Source organism: Panonychus citri, unplaced genomic scaffold, assembly GCF_014898815.1.
Source record: "Panonychus citri isolate SS breed McGregor unplaced genomic scaffold, ASM1489881v1 Contig00023, whole genome shotgun sequence".
NCBI classification, from domain to species: domain Eukaryota; kingdom Metazoa; phylum Arthropoda; class Arachnida; order Trombidiformes; family Tetranychidae; genus Panonychus; species Panonychus citri.
The window spans coordinates 1335528-1359830 of NW_026515428.1; the positions used below are offsets into that span (position 1 = coordinate 1335528).

General features: G+C 32.5%; 5 protein-coding genes across 7 annotated transcripts; all 5 read left to right on the forward strand.

Annotated features, from left to right (window-relative positions):
• The first annotated feature begins 495 nt into the window (after window positions 1-495).
• On the forward strand, window positions 496-1585 carry LOC128395794 (BTB/POZ domain-containing adapter for CUL3-mediated RhoA degradation protein 3-like). Its single transcript, XM_053356282.1, has 3 exons — window positions 496-805; window positions 878-1371; window positions 1439-1585. The coding sequence occupies exons 1-3, from the start codon at window positions 607-609 to the stop codon at window positions 1496-1498; spliced, it is 753 nt and encodes a 250-aa protein (XP_053212257.1). The 5' UTR covers window positions 496-606; the 3' UTR covers window positions 1499-1585.
• Window positions 1586-2005: 420 nt separating this feature from the next.
• LOC128395769 (BTB/POZ domain-containing adapter for CUL3-mediated RhoA degradation protein 3-like) lies at window positions 2006-5117 on the forward strand. 2 transcript variants are annotated; one of them, XM_053356256.1, is made up of 3 exons: window positions 2006-2444; window positions 4381-4886; window positions 4954-5117. In XM_053356256.1, the coding sequence occupies exons 1-3, from the start codon at window positions 2246-2248 to the stop codon at window positions 5014-5016; spliced, it is 768 nt and encodes a 255-aa protein (XP_053212231.1). In that variant the 5' UTR covers window positions 2006-2245; the 3' UTR covers window positions 5017-5117. The 2 variants fall into 2 exon arrangements, with proteins under 2 accessions (XP_053212231.1, XP_053212237.1); XM_053356262.1 differs by lacking the exons at window positions 4381-4886; window positions 4954-5117 and adding exons at window positions 2511-3013; window positions 3080-3229 and having other exon boundaries at window positions 2052-2444.
• A 5002-nt stretch (window positions 5118-10119) lies between these two features.
• On the forward strand, window positions 10120-11522 carry LOC128394792 (BTB/POZ domain-containing adapter for CUL3-mediated RhoA degradation protein 2-like). Of its 2 annotated transcripts, XM_053355172.1 has the most exons (4): window positions 10120-10718; window positions 10782-11067; window positions 11137-11260; window positions 11329-11522. In XM_053355172.1, the coding sequence occupies exons 1-4, from the start codon at window positions 10463-10465 to the stop codon at window positions 11389-11391; spliced, it is 729 nt and encodes a 242-aa protein (XP_053211147.1). In that variant the 5' UTR covers window positions 10120-10462; the 3' UTR covers window positions 11392-11522. The 2 variants fall into 2 exon arrangements, with proteins under 2 accessions (XP_053211147.1, XP_053211139.1); XM_053355164.1 differs by having other exon boundaries at window positions 10122-10718; window positions 10782-11260.
• Window positions 11523-11702: 180 nt separating this feature from the next.
• Window positions 11703-18248, forward strand: LOC128395823 (endoribonuclease Dicer-like). The gene is given in 5 exon segments (XM_053356309.1): window positions 11703-11998; window positions 12743-15251; window positions 15253-17756; window positions 17824-17890; window positions 17978-18248. Coding segments are annotated over 4 exon segments (5082 nt in total). The 5' UTR covers window positions 11703-11998; window positions 12743-12924; the 3' UTR covers window positions 18162-18248.
• Window positions 18249-19400: 1152 nt separating this feature from the next.
• On the forward strand, window positions 19401-24085 carry LOC128395871 (proton myo-inositol cotransporter-like). The gene is made up of 2 exons (XM_053356349.1): window positions 19401-20100; window positions 22629-24085. The coding sequence occupies exons 1-2, from the start codon at window positions 19592-19594 to the stop codon at window positions 23875-23877; spliced, it is 1758 nt and encodes a 585-aa protein (XP_053212324.1). The 5' UTR covers window positions 19401-19591; the 3' UTR covers window positions 23878-24085.
• The last annotated feature ends 218 nt before the right edge of the window (window positions 24086-24303 follow it).

Consider the following 24303-nt stretch of genomic DNA (forward strand, 5'->3'; position numbering starts at 1 on the left):
TAGAAATCATTGGCGATTCTTTCCTTAAATACATCGTATCATCATTTCTTTTTTAAATTGTACGATTTAAACGAAGCACGAATTACTTTTCTAAAGTTGAACCAAATCTTATACTTTAAAATTTAATTTATGTGATTTATTCTTCCACATAATTTTAGTCCAAAGTACCGTTGATACTTGAAGCTACCGAAAATATCACCACTTCACAAGTTGATCATTTCTGGTAGAGAGCGTTTTGATAAACAATTAGCAGAAATAAACGATTATTATCAGTTGGTGAATCGACTCACTTTGATATTGATTTTATTTAATTTTGATTAATTTGGTGTCAAAAGTTAAATTCACACAATCGATTAATCGAAATGATCAAATTTCATTTCATCTTAATTATCATTAGGATCTTGTGAATTTCTCATCATTTCAAGACTTCTAATCTTAATTACGATCTTTTACTTATCTTTAAGTAAAAGAGTTAAGTATCTCTTTTGACGAGGGTGGATTTGTTTCTGGTAACTGATCATTTATGTTTTTCTTGTTATCCAATTAACATCATAAGTTATTTACTTTCTTGTGCTTACAGTAAAAATCTTCTAAAGTTGTTCCAAGATGAGTGAGTCCGGTGAAAGTTGTGAATCAGAACTTTCAGCTGAAGCTGTTACTTTAGTTCAAAATAGAAAAAGTCAATTTGTGAAGCTGAATGTTGGTGGGTTTTTGTTTCAAACAACAATCGCTACTCTTACGAAAACCGATTGCATGTTCAAAGGGATGTTTTCAGGAGGATTCCTAGTTCAAAAGGATCCAGAAGGTAAAAGTACCAGATTCATATTACATGTAACTCATTTTTTTGATATATGTCTTAATCTCGATCTCTAAACAGGCTGGATACTTATTGATAGAAATGGAAAACATTTTCAAAAAATATTGGACTTTCTTGAGAAACCTCCGAAAACATTATCACTTAATGATAAGGAAATCGAAGAGTTGATGACTGAAGCTACTTACTATTCAATTGATAAGCTGATTGTTCTATGTGAATCAGAATTAGACATACGCAGAGAAAATAAAAAATTTGCATTTATAACATCAACCAAAGAAAGTACTTCGTTTATCATTAAGAACTCGTCCAAACCTGTCGTTAAATTGTACATTTCTCAAACCACCCTGTTAGATAATCACACTGCATCTACGCAGATAGCAAATCTGTATAGAAATGTTGACCTTTTTGATAAATTATGTAGCAAAATAAATGGTCGAATTGTTTATATCAAAAATGTGGATAGAGATGAGCCACGTTGCGATTGGACATTCTACGAACCTCACGGTAAACAGGTTGACTTTATTGACTGCATTACTAATTTTTCTCAAATTGTGGTAAGGCTCACAGCAAATGAGACTTTTGAATCTTTTCTCATAAATTTTTTTCGTTATATTTCAACAGGTGAGATATCCAGAGGGCCAAATATACGAAAAAGTTTTAAAACTAGTTGCGAATAGCTAATAATCAAATCAATGGACTTCAAAAGTTATGCTTTCGTTTTAGCAAACAAAATAAATTTAAAGAAAATAAAATCTTTTCTTTTCTCAATCTTTGCATGCCATTTTAGCGCGAAAATTTATTCAAATTTACGGTTTTGTACAAATTTCTACAAATGCATGTAAACTATCAATATTTGCACTTAAAATAAAACTATTAATAATGTAGTTTAGAAGTAAAAAGAACAGAGTTTGGACAGTTATTATTGAGTTTATTTCGAGTTTTATCCTATGTCAACTTAATTGTTTTCAATAAATTATTAATCTTATAGATAGAAAGATAACCGATAAACATTAATAGTGAAGAATTGGAAATATTGTCGCGAGAGAGATTTTGTGAGAGATAAATCGGACACATTATAAGCAAATGACAGAACTCAAAAGATATTCAATGGACCCATTTGTTATAATATTCAAGAACTGATCAATCTAAACGAAGTTCTAAAGGATAATTAATTAGCAGAATAGAATTTCATCTTATATTTCATTCTAATTATCATTAGGATCTTGTGAATTTCTCATCATTTCAAGACTTCTAATCTTAATTGCGATCTTTTAATTATCTTTAAGTAAAAGAGTTAAGTATCTCTTTTGACGAGGGTGGATTTGTTTCTGGTAACTGATCATTTATGTTTTTCTTGTTATCCAATTAACATCATAAGTTATTTACTTTCTTGTGCTTACAGTAAAAATCTTCTAAAGTTGTTCCAAGATGAGTGAGTCCGGTGAAAGTTGTGAATCAGAACTTTCAGCTGAAGCTGTTACTTTAGTTCAAAATAGAAAAAGTCAATTTGTGAAGCTGAATGTTGGTGGGTTTTTATTTCAAACAACAATCGCTACTCTTACGAAAGTCGATTGTATGTTCAGAGGGATGTTTTCAGGAGGATTCGAAGTCCAAAAGGATCCAGAAGGTAAACTTTCAAGTTCTTATTACATGTAACTCATTTTGTTTTGGATTATAATCAATCTCTCAACAGGTTGGATACTAATTAATAGGAATGGAAAACATTTTGAAACAATTTTGGAATATTTTCGAAACATGAAAGTTACTTTACCAGATAATGTTGAAGAAATTCGGGAACTTTTAACTGAAGCTATTTACTATTCAATTGTTGAGTTGATTTCTCATTGTGAACATCAATTAAAAAGATCGATAAAACGAGATAAAATTGCATTGACAACATCCGTCGAAAAGGTTGAAGAAATCGAAGCATCCGGTAATGCAAGATACTTCAAGCCTACTGTAAGATTGACCATCATTCAGCCTAAAACTTTACCGGATATATACACAAATCTATCGATTGAAAATCTTTGTAAAAATTATCAACTTTTCGATAACTTATGTTTTAATTCTAATGGTCGAATCGATTTTATCAAGAGTATTTCAAAAACTCAACCTGTTTGTACGTGGTCATTTTTCAAGAATTCTGGAATACATCGTGAAGTTTTCTGTGTTCGCATAGTAAATGGTAGTCCCCATGTAAGGTTTTGATTGATATAAACCATAGCACAAAATCTAATCAAAATTTTCATTTATATTCAACAGGTTGATTTTCTAGAGGGCAAAATCTACGACAATACATTAGAATTACTTGTAGATAATTAAATCAATGGATTTTTATTTTTTCTTGGTTGTGCTTTTGTTTTGATTTTGCTTTGATTAAGTAATAAATATATTGCTCTAAACAGATGAAAATCTTTGTTGTTCTCAATCCTTATTTGTCTTCACTTGTTATTCATCTTCTTAACTGCTGAAAACAAGAACGAATTTGATTCTTTCACATTAACTGAGTCTAAACTCTATCGTTTCCACTTGAAGCTACCGAAAATATCACCACTTCACAAGTTGATCATTTCTGGTAGAAAGCGTTTGGATAAACAATTAGCAGAAATGGACGCTTATTATGAAGCAGTTAAAATCCTTTGGGCTCATGAAGAGCTGGACGGTGGTTTTCGACCTTTGGATAGTAAAGTTATCTTGGATAAACTGATACAAAAGTACAACCCGAAGACAGATCGAACTGAACTCAAAGATTGGGAAAAAGAATGTAATTCGATACAGATAAGCCTTGATGGCTTTATTAAGGCAACAAATGAAAACAAATCAATCGATCTCCTTGGGATTGATTTAATTTAATTTACTTGTACTTGGTGACATTGGTGAAAAAGTCCACTTGACTCAACTAATTAATCGAGATAATCAAATTTCATTCTAATCTATTAATTGAAAGGCATTAGAGCTTTGCAAATTTTTCACCATTTTATGATTTCTAATCTTACGATCTTTGATAATTTTTGATACTTCCTTTGATTAGGGTGTATTTGTTTCTAGTAACTGATCATTTAACTTTTTCTTATTATCCAATTAACATCATAAGCTATTTACTTTCTTGTGTTTACAGTGAAAATCGTCTAAAATTGTTCCAAGATGAGTGAATCCGACGAAAAAAGTGAATCAGAATTTCCAACTGAAGTTGTTACTTCAGTTGAAAATAAAAAAAGTGAATTGGTTAAGCTGAATGTCGGTGGATATTTATACCAGACAGCAGTCGATACTCTCACGAAATTTGATTGTATGTTCAAAGGGATGTTTTCAGGAGGATTCAAAGTCCAGAAGGACTCAGAAGGTAATATTTCAATTTCATATCAACACATTTTGTTTTGAAAATATTTAAATCTCAATCGTCGCTCAACAGGTTGGATATTTATTGATAGAAATGGAAAACATTTTCAAAAAATCTTGGAATTTCTTAAGGAGCCTCCGAAAGCATTATCATGGAATGATAAGGAAATTTACGGATATTATTATATTTTTGGATATTTGTCTTAATCTCAATCTCTAAACAGGCTGGATACTTATTGATAGAAATGGAAAACATTTTCAAAAAATATTGGACTTTCTTGAGAAACCTCCGAAAACATTATCACTTAATGATAAGGAAATCGAAGAGTTGATGACTGAATCTATTTACTATTCAATGGAAAAGCTAACTGTTCAATGTGAATCAGAGTTGAAAATACGCGCAGAAAATAAAAAATGTGCATTGATAACATCAACTAAAGAAAGTACTTCGTTTATCATTCAGAACTCGTTTAAACCTGTCGTCAAATTGTACATTTCTCAAACCACTCTGTTGGATAAATTCAATGTGATTCACGATGTATTCACGCAGGTAGCAAATCTGCATAGAAATGTTGACCTTTTTGATAAATTGTGTAGCACATCAAATGGTCGAATTGTTTGTATCAAAAATGTGGATAGAAATGAGACACATTGCGATTGGACTTTCTACCAACCTCACGGTAAACTGGTTGACTTTATTGACTGCGTTACTGTTACTCCCCAAATTAAGGTAAGGCTCATAGTAAGTGAGATGTTTGGATCTCTTCTAATAATTTTTTTCTGTTATATTTCAACAGGTGAGCTTCCCAGAGGGTCAAATATACGAAAAAGTTTTAAAACTAGTTGCGAATAGAAAATAATAAATTCAATGGACTTCAATAGTTGTGCTTTCGTTTGTATCTTATTTCCTTACAATTAAAAAAGAAAAAGTAGCTTAAACGAACCAAATCTCTTTTCTCAATCTGTGTTTGTTTTCATGCTATTTTAGCGCGAAAATTTATTCAAATTTACAGTAATGGAAAAAATTTCACAAATGTATGTAAACTATCAGAATTTTTACGTTTCATTGCATAAAATAAACTAGTTTAGATTATAAAAGTATAGAGTTCTGACAGTTATTATTGTGTTTATTTTCTGAGTTTTATCCTTTGTCAACTTAATAGTTTAGAATAAAAATTTAACTAATGGATTGAAAAATGATCAAAAAAGAATTGCGTATAACATTGAAAGAGATAAAGATATTCTCGGAGAGATAAATCGGTCATATTACAAGGAAATGATAGAATTCAAATGAAATTGAATGAACTTATTTACCATTACATTCAAGACCTGATTAAGCTAAAACAAAGTCTGAAGTTCAATTAATCAAAAGAATCCAATTTTGTTTTTGCTAATAATCATGATTGAGATCTGTAAATGTCTTCATGTTATGGTTCCCAATCTTAGTTACGATCTTTTAATTATTTTTTGGGATTTCCTTAGTCCTTAAGCCCAGTAATTAGTGTCCTAGTGTTTCAAAGATAATCAATATACGAATAAGCATTGATGGCTTTATTAAGGCAACAAATGATTTATTTAAAAAGAGAAAGGAGTTTCCTCTTACTGCAAAAGCAGTAAGAGGAAACAAATCAATCGATCTCTTTAGGATTGATTTAATTTAATTAACTTGTACTTGGTGATATTGGTGATAGCGGTGAAAAAGTCTACTTGACTCAACTAATTAATCGAGATAATCAAATTTCATTATAATCTGAAAGTATTAATAATTAGGACTTTGTAAATTTCTCACCATTTTATGATTTCTAATTTTACTTACGATCCTTGATAATTTTTGATACTTCCTTTGGTGAGGGTGGATTTGTTTCTGGTAACTGATCATTTAACTTTTTCTCATTGTCCAATTAACATCATAAGCTATTTACTTTCTTGTGTTTACAGTGAAAATCGTCTAAAATTGTTCCAAGATGAGTGAATCCGATGAAAAAAGTGAATCAGAACTTCCAACTGAAATTGTTACTTCAGTTGAAAATAAAAAAAGTGAATTGGTTAAGCTGAATGTCGGTGGATATTTATACCAGACAACAGTCGATACTCTCACGAAATTTGATTGTATGTTCAAAGGGATGTTTTCAGGAGGATTCAAAGTCCAGAAGGACTCAGAAGGTAATATTTCAATTTCATATCAACACATTTTGTTTTGAAAATATTTAAATCTCAATCGTCGCTCAACAGGTTGGATATTTATTGATAGAAATGGAAAACATTTTGAAACAGTTTTGGAATTTTTTCGAAACGATATCTTTACTTTACCAGATAATGTTGAAGAAATACAAGAGCTTCTAACTGAAGCTATTTACTATTCAATTGACGAAATGATAAGCAATTTGAATTCATGTTAGAAACCTTTAAAAGAGACGATAAATCTGCATTGACAACATCCATCGAAGAAAGCAAAACATTCAGTTCACCACCTTCCTTTCTGTTTGTGTCCAAGTCTTCTGTTAGACTTACAATCATTCACCATAAAACATCGGGTCAATTCAACACTCAGTCGATTGAAAATCTTTGTAAAAATCATCAACTTTTCGATACTTTATGCCTTAATTCTTATAATCGAATTGATTTTATCAAGAATATTTCAAAAAATCAACCAGTTTGTACATGGTCATTTTTCAATCATATGAATAAAAATATTGTGAAGTTTCTTGTGTTCGAAACCCAAGCGGTTACCAGGTAAGCTTTTAATTGATTTGACCAATATCATAGAATTTAACGGAAATTTTCATTTATATTCAACAGGTTGATTTTCTAGAGGGAAAAATTTATGAAAATGTGCTAGAATTACTTGTACATGATTCAATCAAAAAATCTTTTAACTTTACGCGCTTTAAATAATGAATATGTTGCTTTAAACAAATCAAATTTTTGCTCTTTTCAATGATTACTTATTTTTAGTTGTTATTAACCTTCTTAACAGCTAAAACACAATAGAATATACAATAATCGACTAATAATACAGCTATTAAAATAAAGATCGACTACATTATTAAATGAAGATACGAATAGAAGTGATATTGTATCAATTCTCAAGGTAAATTCATTACTGAATAGGTAAGATAACACTTCTGTTCGTATCTCTATTTAAAAGTGTAGTCGATCTTAATTTTCGAGGCTGTATAATAATGAATAGACATATAATAAATTATACAATATTGAAAAATGTCGATTCTATTAAACTTAACGATTTCAACCTAGAGAACAGTCTCATCATTTCAACAAATTCTTTTTACCAAGACCATTCATCTACTTACAAATATGGCCTACCAATTGAACTTATTATCGAAGCGATGACCACGAAGAAGCACAATCCGTTCATCAACTTGGAACGATTAGAAATCATTGGCGATTCTTTCCTTAAATACATAGTATCATCATTTCTTTTTCTTAAATTGTAAGATTTGAACGAAGCACGAATAAAAGATTCAAAATTCTAAAGATGAACCATGATCGGGGCTCATCTAACCTGTTTAGGTGAAGATGCAGCTATTCAATTCCTTTGTTGGCTTGGAATGCCGTTAACCACCCTAGAGACATCCGATTGTCCGTCGTCTTCGATTTCATCGCGAGGTAACAAGTGGTTACCAACTTACAACGAAATCCTTCCGATGGAAAATCCTGAAGAGATTAATCAAATTTGGAAGTCTTCAAATCTCTTCTTGTTAGAGAATAAGCTTGGCTATGTTTTCAAACGAAAAGATCTATTGATCGAAGCTCTGACTCACCCTTCTTGGTGTCGATCTCGTTTGAACAGCTACCAGCGTCTCGATTGTTCTTGATTATTTGACCGAATCTCGAACTTTAATCTTCTCCATCTTGGTCAATCGAAAGAATTAGCTCAACATATTTGCGACAGAACATTTTATCCTCGAGCTAATGCGTTAGATAAAGTACAAGAATCGGATCAAGGTTACCTTTCGATTGATCAACATTTAAAATCTTACTTACTTTATGTGATCAAGCAACCAAATTAATCAATGGAAAGTAGAATCCTTTACTCGCTTGACAATTGTCTTAATTTCTAATAAAAAATCCTTCAGTGATTTCTTTCGATGAAGTATCCATAATAATCTTATTTAATGTGATTTATTATTATTTTATTTGAATTGTTAATCTCTTGTCAATAATGGATCCAAATGAAAGTAAAACACAATTACATGAACAATTTATCAATAGTGATAAAAGTGAATATGTTAAGCTCAATGTTGGTGGAAGTTTATTCCAAACTACAATCTTTACATTAACACGAGTCGACTGCATGTTGAGAGCCATGTTTTCGGGACAACTACCTGTTCAGAAGGATCAAGAAGGTGAGAATTTTTTCTAATATGTGACATTTTAGCTGATTTTCAATCTAGAAGTTAAAATTTACCGTTAATCAGTTAAAGAACTTTTGAAAACTAGAAATTTTGATTTTGAAGCAAATTGAATCGCAACTTGTAAGTACAGAAATGATAAAATATCACAGGTAGGCTTGAAAAAATTTCTAGTTTTCAAAAAGTTCTTCAAATGACCTTCAAGTGCGTTCTTTCATCAATAACCTTTATGACCTTGACCTTGAAATATGACAATTGAGTATCGGTCAAACTTACATAGACGAAATATGGACCCTATTTATACTCTAGTAGTTTTTGAGTAATCGTGAAAAGAAAACCAACAAAGTAGCTGAATTTCCTTTTATTTCTGAGCAACAGGTTGGATACTAGTAGACAGAGATGGTGAACAGTTTGGAAATATTTTAAAATTTCTTCGAGATGGAAAAGTTTGTTTACCAGAAAGCATCAAGGAAATCAAAGATCTACTGGCCGAAGCAAGTTATTATTTGATTCAAGAATTGATTGATTTATGTAAATCAAAGTTGGGAAGATTCGAAAATCGTGTTAAAAATGTATTGGTAACATTAATAGACGAAGATATCTCGTCAATCATCGAGAGATCAACAGTACCTATTGTTAGATTGTCAATATTTGAACCTCGCCATTACGAGTCGACACAATGTTCAAATGAAACAATAAAAAATCTCGTCAAAAATTCGCACCTTTTTGATAAATTGTATCAGGTCGAATGGTCGAATCAAGTTTATTAAAAGTGTATCGAGAACCCAAATTCATTGCAAATGGACATTTTATAGTTGCGGTAAAAGGGTTAGCGATATTGACTGTACTTTCATAAGGCCTGCAATTCCGGTAAGCTATCGAAATGTGTAATTTTTACTTAAAATCTCATGGAGTTCTTTTCATCAATTCAACAGGTGAGATTCCCTGATGATCAGATATACGAAGAAGTTATAAAATTGCTCGTAAATGATTATTGATTACCAAGAGAAGCGATTCATCAAGTCATTGCAATGAATTGCAAATGGTGGTACAGTGATGCCTTTCAAAATGACCCATCATGTTGACAACGATTTGTAGAGCGGGTCATTCGAAAAGGTTGAAATTAATCAATTATTTTGATTAAAAAAATACTAAACACAAATAATTATGAATTATAATCCTCGTAACAATCTGAACTTGAAGTGAAATTATTAATTTTCATTTTTTTAGACCAAATTGATAAGATTTAATCCTAATTAAAACTTAAAAATCTTCCAAATTTAATGTTACCATAACGATGGGTCATTTTGAGAGGGCGTCATTTTGAAAGGCATCACTGTATTAGGTGTTAATCCAAATGATGCAATCCAACATCAAGTCACTTTACTTTCTTTTATTATAATAGATTAATATGGGATATTAACCCATTTTAAACTTTTTACCGGTATAATAACCAATCGGTTGCTCCTAAAGATTCACTAATTATTTCTTTCTCTCTCTTTCTCAATTCTCGGTCTTTTTTATCAATTAATACTTGTTTTTAATAATCGTTTATTCAAATAAGGATCACTCGAATCGGTAAGGTGGAAGTCATATTCTTGAGTGGAATTTTCTAGATATAAACAGACGATGATTTATCAATCAATTGAGAAAGATTATCTACCGATACTATTAATATTTAATAGTCGAAGGGAAGAGGCCGTAGGGCCAAGACAATAACGAAAGTTTCTTTCGTTTAATTGTTCATTTCAATTGGACATTTACATTCAGTCTTTGTTACTTAATCCTAGTATTAAATGTTTTCGCTGTTCAAAGATAAAGCATATACCTTGTCAATCTCAATTGTCTCTCCTTCAGCTTAACTCCTCCTCTAAAATTTATGACCAATAACTAGCCACTGGTCACTTTGAAAATTTTCGGTTTCTCTTTCCTAATGTTGCCACCGCTGACCACATTTATTTACTCGCTGCTGTTAAAAAGTTTCTATCTTGTGATTATAATGGAACCAAATGCAAATATTAATAAATCTCTAATGAAAGAACAATTTATCAATAATGGCAAAGGTGAATATGTTAAGCTTAATGTTGGCGGAAGTTTATTTCAAACTACAATCTTTACACTAACACGAGTCGATTGTATGTTGAGAGCCATGTTTTCGGGACAACTACCTGTTCAGAAGGATCAAGAAGGTAAGAAAGTTTTTCTCTATTCTCAATTTGAGTGACAACTTGTCTGATTGACTTTTTATACAGGTTGGGTTATGATCGATAGAAACGGAAAACACTTCGCTAAAATATTGGATTTTCTTAGAAATAATTCAGTTAGATTACCGGATAATGCTGATGAAGTTGAAGAGTTATTGACTGAATCGATTTACTATTCGATTAAAGAGCTTGTTGGTTTATGCGAATCAAAGTTAAAACTATTGGAAAAAAGTGATCAACTAGTTTATATTATATCAGCTGAAGATGATGCAGCATTGATCATTGAAAATTCACCGAAACCTGTTGTTCTATTTACGATTTTTCAGTATGATAAGTACGCCGATTCCTTTAATATGGCACAACTATTAAATAATGTGAAATTATTTGATAATTTGTGCATCAGATTAAATGGTCGATTCAAATTCGTTAAAAAAGTGGCTGAAAATACAGTTTGTTGTAGGTGGACATTGTACGAACATGGTAAAAAAGTCTGTGATATTAATTGTATTGGATCAGAAGGTGGTAGGGTAAGATTATTGGAACATTTTATCCGTTAAATCTATTCTAATCAATATTTCTAATTATATTCCAACAGATTGGATTTCCACAAAGCGAAATATATTGGACAGTCATAAAATTACTCACGAATAAGCATTAAGACCAAAGGAAACGATTATGGATGGTCTTGTTTAGCTCCACTTTTATTGATAAAACAAATTGTATCTCAGGTCAAAATTCTTGTTCTACTCAATAAATATTTTCGCACTTTTTAAACTCGCGATTTTCGGACAATCGGTTCAATTGAATCAAATTGATTCAATCGCTTTGGTCTAATGTCATAAATGTCTCTCCATCTGGTGGATCTTTTCACAACTATAAACATCTGATTTTCTGTTGTTTATGTTTTGAAAATTTTCTTTTGCTTTTTTTACTTTTGATTATCATAATTAGTTAACTCAATTAATTGATTCCTTTGAGTGATTGGCATTTCATATCTATTTCATAGTCACTTTAATCTTATTCAGTATTTTCCTTTAATGAGTCATTTGTTTTCAGAGTTGATTTGCTTGCAATTAAAATGTTTGACTTCATTACTTAAATTATTTAGATTGTGTTAGCTATTTTTTTCCTCTTCTTCTTAATTGTGATTTAACTTAGAATCAAATAATGATCCACTTATGGATTACACAGTCTAATTGTCATTTTTGATTTAATTTCTAAATCTTGGTCATCATCTAATCATCATTTTTGGCTCCATCTTAACTGTAAGTTTTTCTAATACATTATCATATCTCTAATTAGATTTTCTTAATTTTCCTTAACCAACTCTCATTTAATTGTTATAATTCCTATGGATTATATTTCAAGTAAATCATTTTCCATCCATTGGTAAGATTTAGTAATTTAATCCATTGATCAATTGATCATATAAAATATTCTTCTTTGGTGTATTGTTTGAAGAAGCGTCCAAGAAAAACTCCTTTTAACAGAATTTCTGTTACAGAAATGCGAACCAATTATTTCATCAAGATTCTGTTTGATTTCCTGTTGATCAGTTTACCGATAAATTTATTTTCCACTCATGAGAATCATGATTGCGAATAAATTTCCAACACCACTTGACACACACAATGGGATGATAACCCATTTAAAGTCTTTACCGGGATAAATTAATCAATTGCTCCCAAAATCTCTCTAATTGTTTGCCTCTCTCACTCTCTCACTCTCTTGTTATCTTCTTTATGATTTATAATAATCATGATTATGTGAACTATTATCCCAAACAATTGGATTCTACTAGAATCTTCTTTCTCTTCCACCAATTTACTGAATGAAATTTTCTTGTAAAATTGCATCAGACGATCAGTCGATTTGTATCACCTTCACCCAACCAATAACTCGTTTCGTTAGCAATAGTTAGCGATAGTTAAGTGAGCTCATTTCTCTCAACTAACCAATAGAAAAGCTGATGACTAATTATCATTATTATTTTAATTATATTTCGCTAGGTGGAAATTAGTCATTTCCAAAGAAATGATTAAAATGGAGAGGAAGCTCACGAAAACTAATCATTTCAATTACTAGTACGTGTTGATCAACATCTAATTCAAACATCTTTAATTCATCAATTTTAAAATTCATCTTTGTGCTTACCTATTGTATTGTTTTTATAATTATCATAATCGTAATCATGAAGACTTGTGGATCTAAAACGATCTCTAAAGTGCCTCATCAGTACCAGATCGAAGCATTGGAAATCGCTATGGAGAGAAATGTTATTCTTTGTCTTCCAACAGGTTCGGGTAAAACTTTCATCGCCATAATGGTGATCAATGAATTCGCTGAACAGTTGAATCGACCTTTTTCGCAAGGTGGTAAGAGAGCTTTTTTCTTGGTTCCTACAAAAGTTCTGGTGGGTCAACAAGCGGACGCTCTTAAAGCTGATTCCCTTTTCTCTGTTGGCCGTTTTTCGGGTGAATCGAAAGATGGTTTTGGTGCCTCAATTGATTCTTGGACGAAAACCTTTTGGACCGATCGATTTGAAAAGTATCAAGTTCTGGTTATGACAAGAAAAATTTTCCTCGACATTTTGACATCTGGTTATATATCGACTTCATCAATCGCCACCATCATTTTTGATGAAGCTCATCGAGGTGCACCAAATGCTAAAGGTAAACTTACATCGGATGATTATGTTAACATCATGAGCATTTTAAAAGCAAAAGGTCATCCTGATATTCGGATTATCGGATTAACAGCGAGTTTAATCAACAATCGTTGGATTTCTGATGATAAAATGGATCAGGTAATAAGTACCATTGAGGATACTTACGATGCGATTGTTTATTTTCCTGATTGTGCTCGTGGTACTAAACCAAAGGAAATTATTTGGTGCTACAGAGAGCGTGCTGGTTGGGACATTATCGACGATTCTCAAGAGATTCCTAATAGTTTACGTTTTGCGGCCTCACAAATTCCTGTGAAAAAGGGTAGTGAAGATGACGATGAGTACGTTCCCATGGCCGTTTTTCTAGAAAATGACGCGATTCCGGTTACTCCGAAACAGATCAAACATACTTTCGAGGAACTGGCTCGTATTTGTAGTACGTTTGGACCTTGGTCATTAAGTCAGAGTTTAAGTTTTATTCTCAAGAGTTTCGAAGTCGTTTGTGAACAGATTAGTCATCTGAGAAGTTCATTCGTCGAAGTTATCGAAATGGTAATTGTAACTTTAAGAGAGTTCAAGGAAGTCGTTCAGGAGAAACTTGGTACTTATGATAAAGGGAAAGATCTTTTAGCAGGTGTCACCAACAAAATGCTTCGACTTCTTCAGGTTCTTTACGAGTTTGACCAGAAACCTTCGGACGAACCTTTATCGGCCATTATTTTCGTGGAAAGACGACTTGATGCTATGGTTTTATCAAAGTGGTTGAACGCAATCGCCGCATCGATACCCGAATACAGTTTCATCAAGTCTTCTTTCACCGTTGGTTCATCTACAACTGCACCATTTCCGTTCAATTCTTCCTTGAGGTCTCGACAACCAAATACAATCGAAGATTTCAAGAAACGAAACCTCAACATTATCGTGTCAACATCAGTGCTTGAAGAGGGTCTCGATATCACACATTGTAACTTGATCATTCGCTATGATCCAGCTAGCACGTTTCGAGCTTATGTACAAAGTAAAGGACGTGCTCGAAGTACTCAAGCTTATTTTGTTTTCTTTGCACCAGAAGATCAGAAAATTGAAGTGAAGAACACTATCAATATGTATCATCTTACTGAGAAGCGACTTCCCAATTATCAAAAGCCCGACTTTTCAAGTGACCTTTTAAACTCGAATGGTGAAGAATTTTTGAGATCAACTGAAGGTGGAATCTTACCTTACAGTGAGAGTAAAAATCGAGTCATTTTCTATTGTGATCATTTACCTGCCGATGCTTTTACCAGAAAAGTGCCAAAGATCAACACTGAGAAAATTTATCCTTCCACATTAACTGAGTCCAAACTCTATCGTTGCCACTTGAAGCTACCGAAAATATCACCACTTCACAAGTTGATCATTTCCGGTAGAAAGCAATTGGATAAACAATTAGCAGAAATGGACGCTTATTATGAAGCAGTTAAAATCCTTTGGGCTCATGAAGAGTTGGACGGTGGTTTTCGACCTTTGGACAGTAAAATTATCTTGGATAAACTTATAGAAAAGTACAACCTGAAGACGGATCGAACTGAACTCAAAGATTGGGAAAAAGAATGTAACTCAATTCGAAAAGTTTGGAGAGAGGAAAACGAGATAAATGGCAACAATAAACGAGAAGCACCAGAATTGCCACCAAAACCTGGTACTCACAAGAAGCGTCGTCGATATGGTTTGGTCTATTCGAAAGTTCTAACAGGTTATCAATCTATGGATTCACCTTGTTGGCTTTATAAAGTGACCTTAACAAAAGTAACAGGTGGTCAATCGATCCATTTTGGAGATTTGGGATTGATTTCGTTTAATTTACTTCCTTGATGAGATTGGTGATAAAATGTCAATCTACTCGACTAAAGATCAACTGAAAGTATCATTCGAGTTGATTAGAAACTTTGTCTTGAAGGAACGAGAACTCGAAAATCTAAAAAACTTTCAAGAGTTCATATTCTCCGGTTGTTTAAAGATCGGTCTCGATTCTGAAAGACTCAAGTCAAAGATCTTTTTTACTTCAGCGGTTTCTCCTTATCACTTGTTATTCGCCTTCTTAACCGATGAAAACTCAATCGACTTTTCAATTATCAAGCAATCATACAATCGACGACCAATTGAATCTAAAGATTACCCAAATCTACCTGGTGCCTTGATTAGTAAGAACTATGGTCCGAATAGGAGAGGATTGTTTTTGGTGGAAAGTGTTGATTACGAGTTGTCACCAAAATCTAAATTCCCTGTCGACAATTCTGGTTTCGCTGATTATGAAGATTATTATCGAGAGACTTACCAAGTGCCTTCTCTAAATGAAAATCAACCACTTTTGGCCTGTTACCCAGCACCGACCCGAACTTATTTCCCGTCGCAACCCAATAAGCCAAGCGTAAAATCATTGAAAAATCTGAAGTTGGTCCACCTCATTCCCGAAATATGTCAATTTGAATTTTTTTCAGGCTATTGTGTCGAAATCGCTTACACAATACCAGCCATTTCATCGGCTCTCAATAGATGTTTGATTGCAAGTGAAATCCGTAAGCGCCTTTGCTCAGAGATTGGTTATGGTTTGGTTGACATACCTGCTAATGTGAAGATGACTTGGAAGTGTCAACGATTCACTAATTTTATCCCACTCAAAGTCGAGGTGAATAATGTCTCCCATTCAACCAAACCTGTTGATCTTTCATATGTCACTTGTAAACGCTACTACAAACTACAAGAAAAGACCAACCTTACTGCATCTACATTATCATTGGATAAGTTTGAAGGTCTGGATGATGAAACTTTCCCAACTGAAGACAGTGATGAAGATGAATATGAAGAATTGTCAGATTTTGAAGATGATTCCGAAGATTCGATTGAAAATCACAATAAATCTAAAGAATTCAACCCTGAAGTACTTGAAAGACAAAACTCTGCCAAAAACGACCCAAATGACGCGATCGAAATCTTCCAGACCAACAGAGCGACCATATTCAGTGCTAAACCTGCACCCGCTATCGCCCCAGTCAAATGGACTGACAGAGGTATTAAAATAAACTGCGACATTAAAAAGATTGGTCAGCAACTTGGAGATAAATCACTAAGACTAGAAAGGCTAGAAAACGACGAGATTGAAAAAATGGTCGCCGATTCTATTAAACTTAACGATTTCAACCTAGAGAACAGTCTAATCATTTCAACAAATTCTATTTATCAAGACCATTCATCTACTTACAAATATGGCCTACCAATTGAACTTATTATCGAAGCGATGACCACGAAGAAGCACAATCCGTTCATCAACTTGGAACGATTAGAAATCATTGGCGATTCTTTCCTTAAATACATCGTATCATCATTTCTTTTTCTCAAACTGTACGATTTGAACGAAGCACGAATTACTTTTCTAAAGATGACCCTAATCTCGAACTTTAATCTTCTTCATCTTGGTCGATCGAAAGGATTAGCTCAACATATTTGTGACAGAACATTTTATCCTCGAGCTAATTGGTTACCACCATTCTATTCATCTGCAAATCGAGAGTTTACCGAGCAAGAAATTTCTGATAAAAGTATCGCTGACATGGTCGAGGGTATGATCGGGGCTCATCTAACCTGTTTAGGTGAAGATGCAGCTATTCAATTCCTTTGTTGGCTTGGAATGCCGTTAACCACCCTAGAGACATCCGATTGTCCGTCGTCTTCGAGTTCATCGCGAGGTAACAAGTGGTTACCAACTTACAACGAAATCCTTCCGATGGAAAATCCTGAAGAGATTAATAAAATTTGGAAGTCTTCGAATCTCTTCTTGTTAGAGAATAAGCTTGGCTATGTTTTCAAACGAAAAGATCTATTGATCGAGGCTCTGACTCACCCTTCTTGGTGTCGATCTCGTTTGAACAGTTACCAGCGTCTCGAATTTATCGGTGATGCTGTTCTTGATTATTTGATTACTGCTTATATTTACGATCATCCAAATTACCAACATTTGACTCCAGGCGATGTAACTTATATTCGTCAAGCGTTGGTCAACAATGATTATTTCGCAACAATTTCTTTGGTCAACGAGTTCAATAAATTTATCTTCCATTCGTCATCAACCCTCTACTCTGCTATTGTCGAGTTCCGTCAACAACTTATCAACAATGATCTTTTCGCTGGAGATAAAGTTAAACTTGGATCTTTCCTCCTCGAAAACTTGGACAGTTTGGACACCGATATAGTGATCGATCCACCAAAAGCTCTTGGTGACATTTTCGAGTCAATCGCAGGTGCTATTTACCTGGACAGTGACAACTCTTTGGCCACTGTTTGGAAAGTTTATTCGAAATTCTTTGGAAATGAGATCGGTGAGTAATATTGATTAAGAATTAAGATGAATTATAATTAACTGAATTTTCTTCTTATTTTTTTTAGAATTTTTCTGTGCCAATGTCCCAAAAAATCCAACGGTTCGACTATTCGAAGCTTTTCCCAATTCGAAGTAAGTTTCTTACGATTCAAATAATTTCGAATTTTAATTGTCAACTTGTTTTGATTGTTTTCTTTAATTCTCTATTTTTCACAATAGATTTATAAAAGAGCCAATTAGTGACTCGAAAAAGGGAAAGAAACGATTTAATTTGATTGTTGATGGCTGGTCATTTACGGTCAACGAGGACGAATTGGCCAAAGACAGAATGAACAAACGGAAAGAGCGACTCGCCCTCGTGCTTTGTGCCTTGAACACTTTGGCCAAGGATAAAAATTTTTAATCTAATCAACTTTAATCCCTTAATCTTCATTATTTACCTGGATCTAGTTTACCTTTAATCCGTCCAGTGGTAATATGGTCATAACAATCAACATATAATCAACATTGATTATATGTTGATTGTTATGACCATATTACAAATTTATCGCCTATGGATTATTATTATTACAACTTGAATTATAACTTACTGATTATGTAACTGATTATTTACTTGATTGCTATATTTGAATCGCTCAATTATTATTACGAAATTAAATTTTCTTTGAATGCTAATTGTTACCACTTGTTTTCACTAATTAACTTTCTAACCATCAACAGTAATCGTGGTTAAATTGTTTTGTACCCAAAATGATAATCTAATTACGATTATTGTTAATCTTGAACTATTTTCTCTTAATCAACAGTTTGATTGCTATTAATTAACTCTAACAATTAAACTTGATATCGATAATGATTTACTTTCCCTCCTCGAACAATTTAATTAATTAAATCTCATTGATTGAAATTAACTCTTCCCTTGATTCTTAAGTATTACTATTTTCATTAATCAACCGAAAAATTAACTAATTGATTTTTCTAGTTGGTAATTAACTGATTTTACCAAATGATGAACATATTCACATTGATTAGATTTAATCTAGCAACTTTTTCTGTACATTGAAAAACTATTGATTGTTGATAAACAATTAAAACAAATTTATCGACAAAATCCTTGAACAATTAACACAAACATCATTCTAGGAGCGACATTGTTAAATTGATTAAATATAAAAAGTTTCAATTTGATTTCAATTAAGAGAGAGAAATGAAACAATCAATTAGACAATTAACTAATCGTCAACTAGGTTAATCTGTACTTGTAATTATCTCACGATTCTCAATGATTTATATTGAATCAATTAAGACAATTATCTTCATTGTAATAGAAACTAAATCAATGACCATTGATGAAAAGTGAATAACAATTGATTTTCATGATTAAATTTCGTGAATTGACAATTTGTTGATTACCATCGATGACGATGTAACAATTAACTAATTTCCATTGATGGAAAAAAATACAAGATTAGGATTAAAATCGAAAAAAATTCCTATCACTTTTATCTTCTCTCTCCCTCTTTCTCTATTGCTCTCTTTTAGAAAAGAAAGAGAAAATATTTATCATCTTCTCTCTTTCTTTCTCTCTCTCTCTCTCCCTCGTCTCTATTTACAATCAGTTGGTTTACTTAACACGTTCAACTACTTGTCATCTTGTCCTTTTGGTGGAAACATTTACCTAGAATTAAAGTTTAATTTTCTTGTTCCATGTTGATGGTTTTCCCTCTCAAGTGAATTAATTAATTGTTTCGAATGTCAATTGATCACCTTCTTGATTTTAATCTCGTTCTTTTGGATAATAACAAGTAAATTTTGGAAACGAAAAGCAAAACAATGGCACTGGAACCAGATCAACCTTTTTTCGTTTACACGGTGTCCCTATTGTCCGCCATTGGCGGTTTTCTGTTTGGCTATGACACTGGAATTGTTTCTGGTGCCATGGTCTTAATTAAGAAACAACTTCATCTTAGTGACTTTTGGCAAGAGTTAATTGTTAGTATAACCATCGGTATGGCCTGGGTGTTCAGTTGCCTTGCTGGTTATTTTACCGATAAATTTGGCCGACGTCCGGTCATCTTAGTGGCTTCGGCAATTTTCACCGCCGGTTCCGTGGTAATGGCCTTTGCTCTTGAAAAATGGACTTTGCTAATTGGCAGGGGAATTGTTGGCGCGGGTATTGGATTAGCGTCCATGGTGGTTCCGATGTACATTGCCGAGGTTGCACCAGATGAAACTCGCGGTGCTCTGGTCAGTCTGAACAATTGTTTCATCACCGGTGGTCAGTTTGTCGCCGCTTTGGTAGCTGGATTTCTCAGCTACTTTGACCATGATCTCGCTTGGAGGTAAGTCATTAACCGCTTCTCATTAACAACTATCTGTTGATTCACCTTACAGATGATCAGAATAAAACTTTTTCTCTAATTCAATCATTCAAATTAGAAAGTAAATTAGTCAATTCACAATTTTCATTTGGTAACAAAAAGATGTCATGTTATGTGATAATTAGAATAGAAAATAAAAGTTATCTCCTTTTTTCCCATGAAGAGAAAAAAATATCAATTCATAGATCATCTTAGAACTTATTCCCATTCTCTAAATAGAATCAACAAATTCTCGAATTTTACTCATCATTCTTTCAGAATTTTCTGCAAATTCTTTTCTCCACTAATTTAATGGTGAAAACCCGAAATCTTTTCATGATTAATCATCTAAAATTATCATTGGTACTTTTCCTGTTCCGTGTTCAGAGATAAAAATCAACAGTAAAAGTCCAATAATTCACAACTTTTCAGTTCCTGTTTTACAATCAATCAAATAATAATCGCAAAGGTTAATCAGAATTTAAATAATCTCTCCCACTGAGAGATTATCAATTTGTTTACGTTTTTTTTTTCGTAGTAACTTTAATCCAAGTTCTTGATCTCTGAAACAACTGAATAATAACAACATCATCTTCTTGATTGTCTTACAATAAAAACACTACAGTTAATTATTCAACCGCAATTAAGTGTTAATTGTAGTTTCAATTCAAGGAATTGACAATTGTTGGCTTCCATATTAATTTTACATTCTCATCATGACGTTGGTGACAATTAATCGACTTATTTAATTGCAATCTCTTTCCTAGTTTAATCTAAATTGTTGGTTGCTATTTCCACTCAATTTGGTTAATCACTGTCTTTGATTATATTGCAAGATTTTAATTTGATTATCATGAATTTAGTTGCTCTCATATCCAATTGATGACGATAATCAAGATTATTTTCAAATGAAAAAGGTGATTTAATACTAAATTGCTACAATCAAAATGGAAAAACACCTTTTTTACCTTCATTAGTGTCTTTTAATTGTTATCTGATCATTCAGTTAATTGCCATTGAACTTTTATTACAATTAAGATTAATTGTTTTCGGGATGATCTTGATTAAGATTAAAAATATTGTTTATCCTTGAGGAGGGTCAATGGAAATGATCAAAATTAATTGTAATAGTTAAACAATCAACTACTACCTGTTGATTATTATAACTTTTTTTCACCAATATAATTAATTGATTACTTGATTGTTTTATAACTTCAATTGTTTACCATTGGTTACACTTTACAAATTAACTTATTCGTATCTTTTAATCATCTTCATGGTACAAATTGTTCAACAATTAACCTTGAATAGTTTTAATTTCACAGTTAAATTGATCAAATTGTAATACATATCAGATATCTTAATTGTAGTAATTTATCAAACCTTGGTAGGTTTGTTTTTTACTTTGTAATGAACAAAATTCATTGATTAATAATCAGTGATTGTTAATTAACGTAATCAAAAATTTCACTTTCACAATTAGTTAATCAATGTAAGTTAACTGGATTTACACAGTTGAAAACGCCTTTCACAGGCGACAATGATTAACAATCAATCAACAATTAACTCGTGAATTGTTAATTTGTTGGCTAATATTCAATGTTATTAATAACTAATGTATCATTTACCAATTTAATTGTTTACAAAAGTGATTTAATTTTCAAAATATTGTCTTCCGTTTATGATTATTTGTTGATAGTAATTCAATACAATGAGATTAATTTTACAATTAGATTAACAATTAACAAAGTTAGTTATAAATACTTTTATGTGGGTGATGATTGACAAAAAATTTTCCACATGGAAATCAATGTACAATAAGCAATTATCTTAATTATTTCAATAATTGTAATCACAATTAGGTCAATAAACGGCTAATCTAAATCGCTAATTGTTTACTTAACTCAACTTACTAAACAATTGAACTAATTTTCCATTAAATTATTGAAGTTCCCATTGAACAACATTTGATTTTTGATTGTTAACTTTATTTTCAACTTCAATTTATTAATAGTTGATTTAATTTACTCGATAATCAACATTGGCAATCAACTTGATTTCTAATGTAACCTTGATCATGAATTAATTTAAATACAAATTGGTATTTGTTCAGTATCGATTGTGTAAATTATATCGTTAAGTTCACATGATTTACTGATTTCTAGCCCAATTGTTGATTAAATAATAGTATTATTGGTTAATAAGGAAATCCCGTTTACTTAATTCTAAATTAGTCTAATTTCTGTTCATCTTGATTAAGGTGCCAATGATCAATATTAATGTTAAATTGCTTATTGTAAACACTTTCATCTTGATTTTGTATTGATCAGTTGTTTACTTTTGAACGATCAATCAATCAAGTTATCAAAGGATAAAACTTTCCGAAGTCAATTGAAATGATCATTGACACTTTCATAATTTATTGATATAATTTAGATTTACCACAATTTATTCAATCATAACAATCAATTCGGTTCGTTAATTTGTTTCTCTTTATTTTTCTCTATTAGATTAATGTTGGGAATCGCTGGTGTACCCGCTTTCCTACAGTTCGTTGGGTTTTTTTTCATGCCAGAATCGCCTCGATGGTTGATCAAGAAAGGAAAAGACGAACGAGCCAAACAAGTTCTGAACCGAATTCGTAGTTGTGATCAATCAGCCCTATTAGAATTTAAAATGATCAGAGATAATTGTATAGAGGAAGCTGAAAAATCAGTCTTGCAAAATTCAAGTACCAATGTTTTGGCCAAAGTTTTAGCTTCTCAGCCCTTACGTCGAGCCCTTTTCGTGGGCTGTGCTCTGCAAGCGGTCGCTCAGGCTTCCGGGATAAACACTGTGATGTATTACAGTGCGACCATCATTCAAATGTCCGGTATCTATGAAGAGACTTTGGCCATTTGGTTGGCCGCTGCCGTTGCCTCGGTTAACTTTATCTGTGGCTTTCTCGGGTTTTACCTTGTTGAACGAACTGGTCGCCGAAAGTTGACCCTTGGCTCTTTGGGCGGTGTTATAATTTCTCTGCTTGTTCTTGCCGCTGGTTTCCAATTAGCTGAATATGAATCTCCCTCCATTCAGCCCATGCAGCCATTTAACTCTTCATCTCAATTAACAAATTTAGATCTTTGCTCTGTCCAAACCTCTTGTCGAGATTGTATCGCTCGCCCTGAGTGCGGTTTCTGTTTCAACGATAATCCTCCCTGGAGCGATGGTTCTTGTTTACATGCTGCACCTTCAACTGAACTTGATTCGTCTTGGGATATAAGTCGATCTGCAACTGGAATGTGTTCAAACGGGACTATTGTTCCCGAAAAAAAGGTCTGGGCCTATGGTTGGTGTCCAACTAAATACGCTTGGGTTACGATTATGGGTCTTTGCCTTTATCTCTTCTTCTTTTCACCTGGAATGGGACCAATGCCCTGGACAATCAACGCGGAAATTTATCCCTTTTGGGCTCGAAGTGCCTGTTATTCAATATCTACTTCCGTAAATTGGGCTTTCAATCTGGCCGTTTCACTTACTTTCCTTTCCCTGACCAAGGCCATAACCCGTTACGGAGCTTTCTACCTTTATTCTTGCTTTGCGATTATCGGTTGGATCTATTTTGCCTTCGAATTACCAGAAACTCGAGGACGAACACTCGAAAATGTCGAAGAATTGTTTCGACGCGGGAAAAAAGGCCAAGACAGTGAAGGAAAACGACCCGTTTCTTCAGTAAGCGTAACCACAATTAACAGTCAAACATCAATCGTTAAACATTAATAGTCGACAATTTGATAATTAAATCAAATGAAAATCACCAAACGAAAAAAAATTTATCATCTGTGATGACAAGTTATTTTTATCCAAATGAAAAATAACAAAATACGATTAGTATTTTTATATAAAAACCGATTGTATTTTATTTTGCTAATTGTTCAATTGTAAAAAGTTAAAATTAATCAACAATAAGATATGTTTTTCTCAATGAGTTGTAAAAATTATTAATCAATTGTAAATGCAATGCATTTAAAATAAACTATAAAAACAAAACCTCAGAAAACAATAGCCAATCTATTAAAAGAAATTCAATCAATTCAATCAAATAACATGAAAAGCTGAATGTTGATCAACAATTTAATTAATTGTTGACAATTAATTAGAATTCATAGTTAGTTCGATGACCACCTGATGGCGGTAAAAGAATGA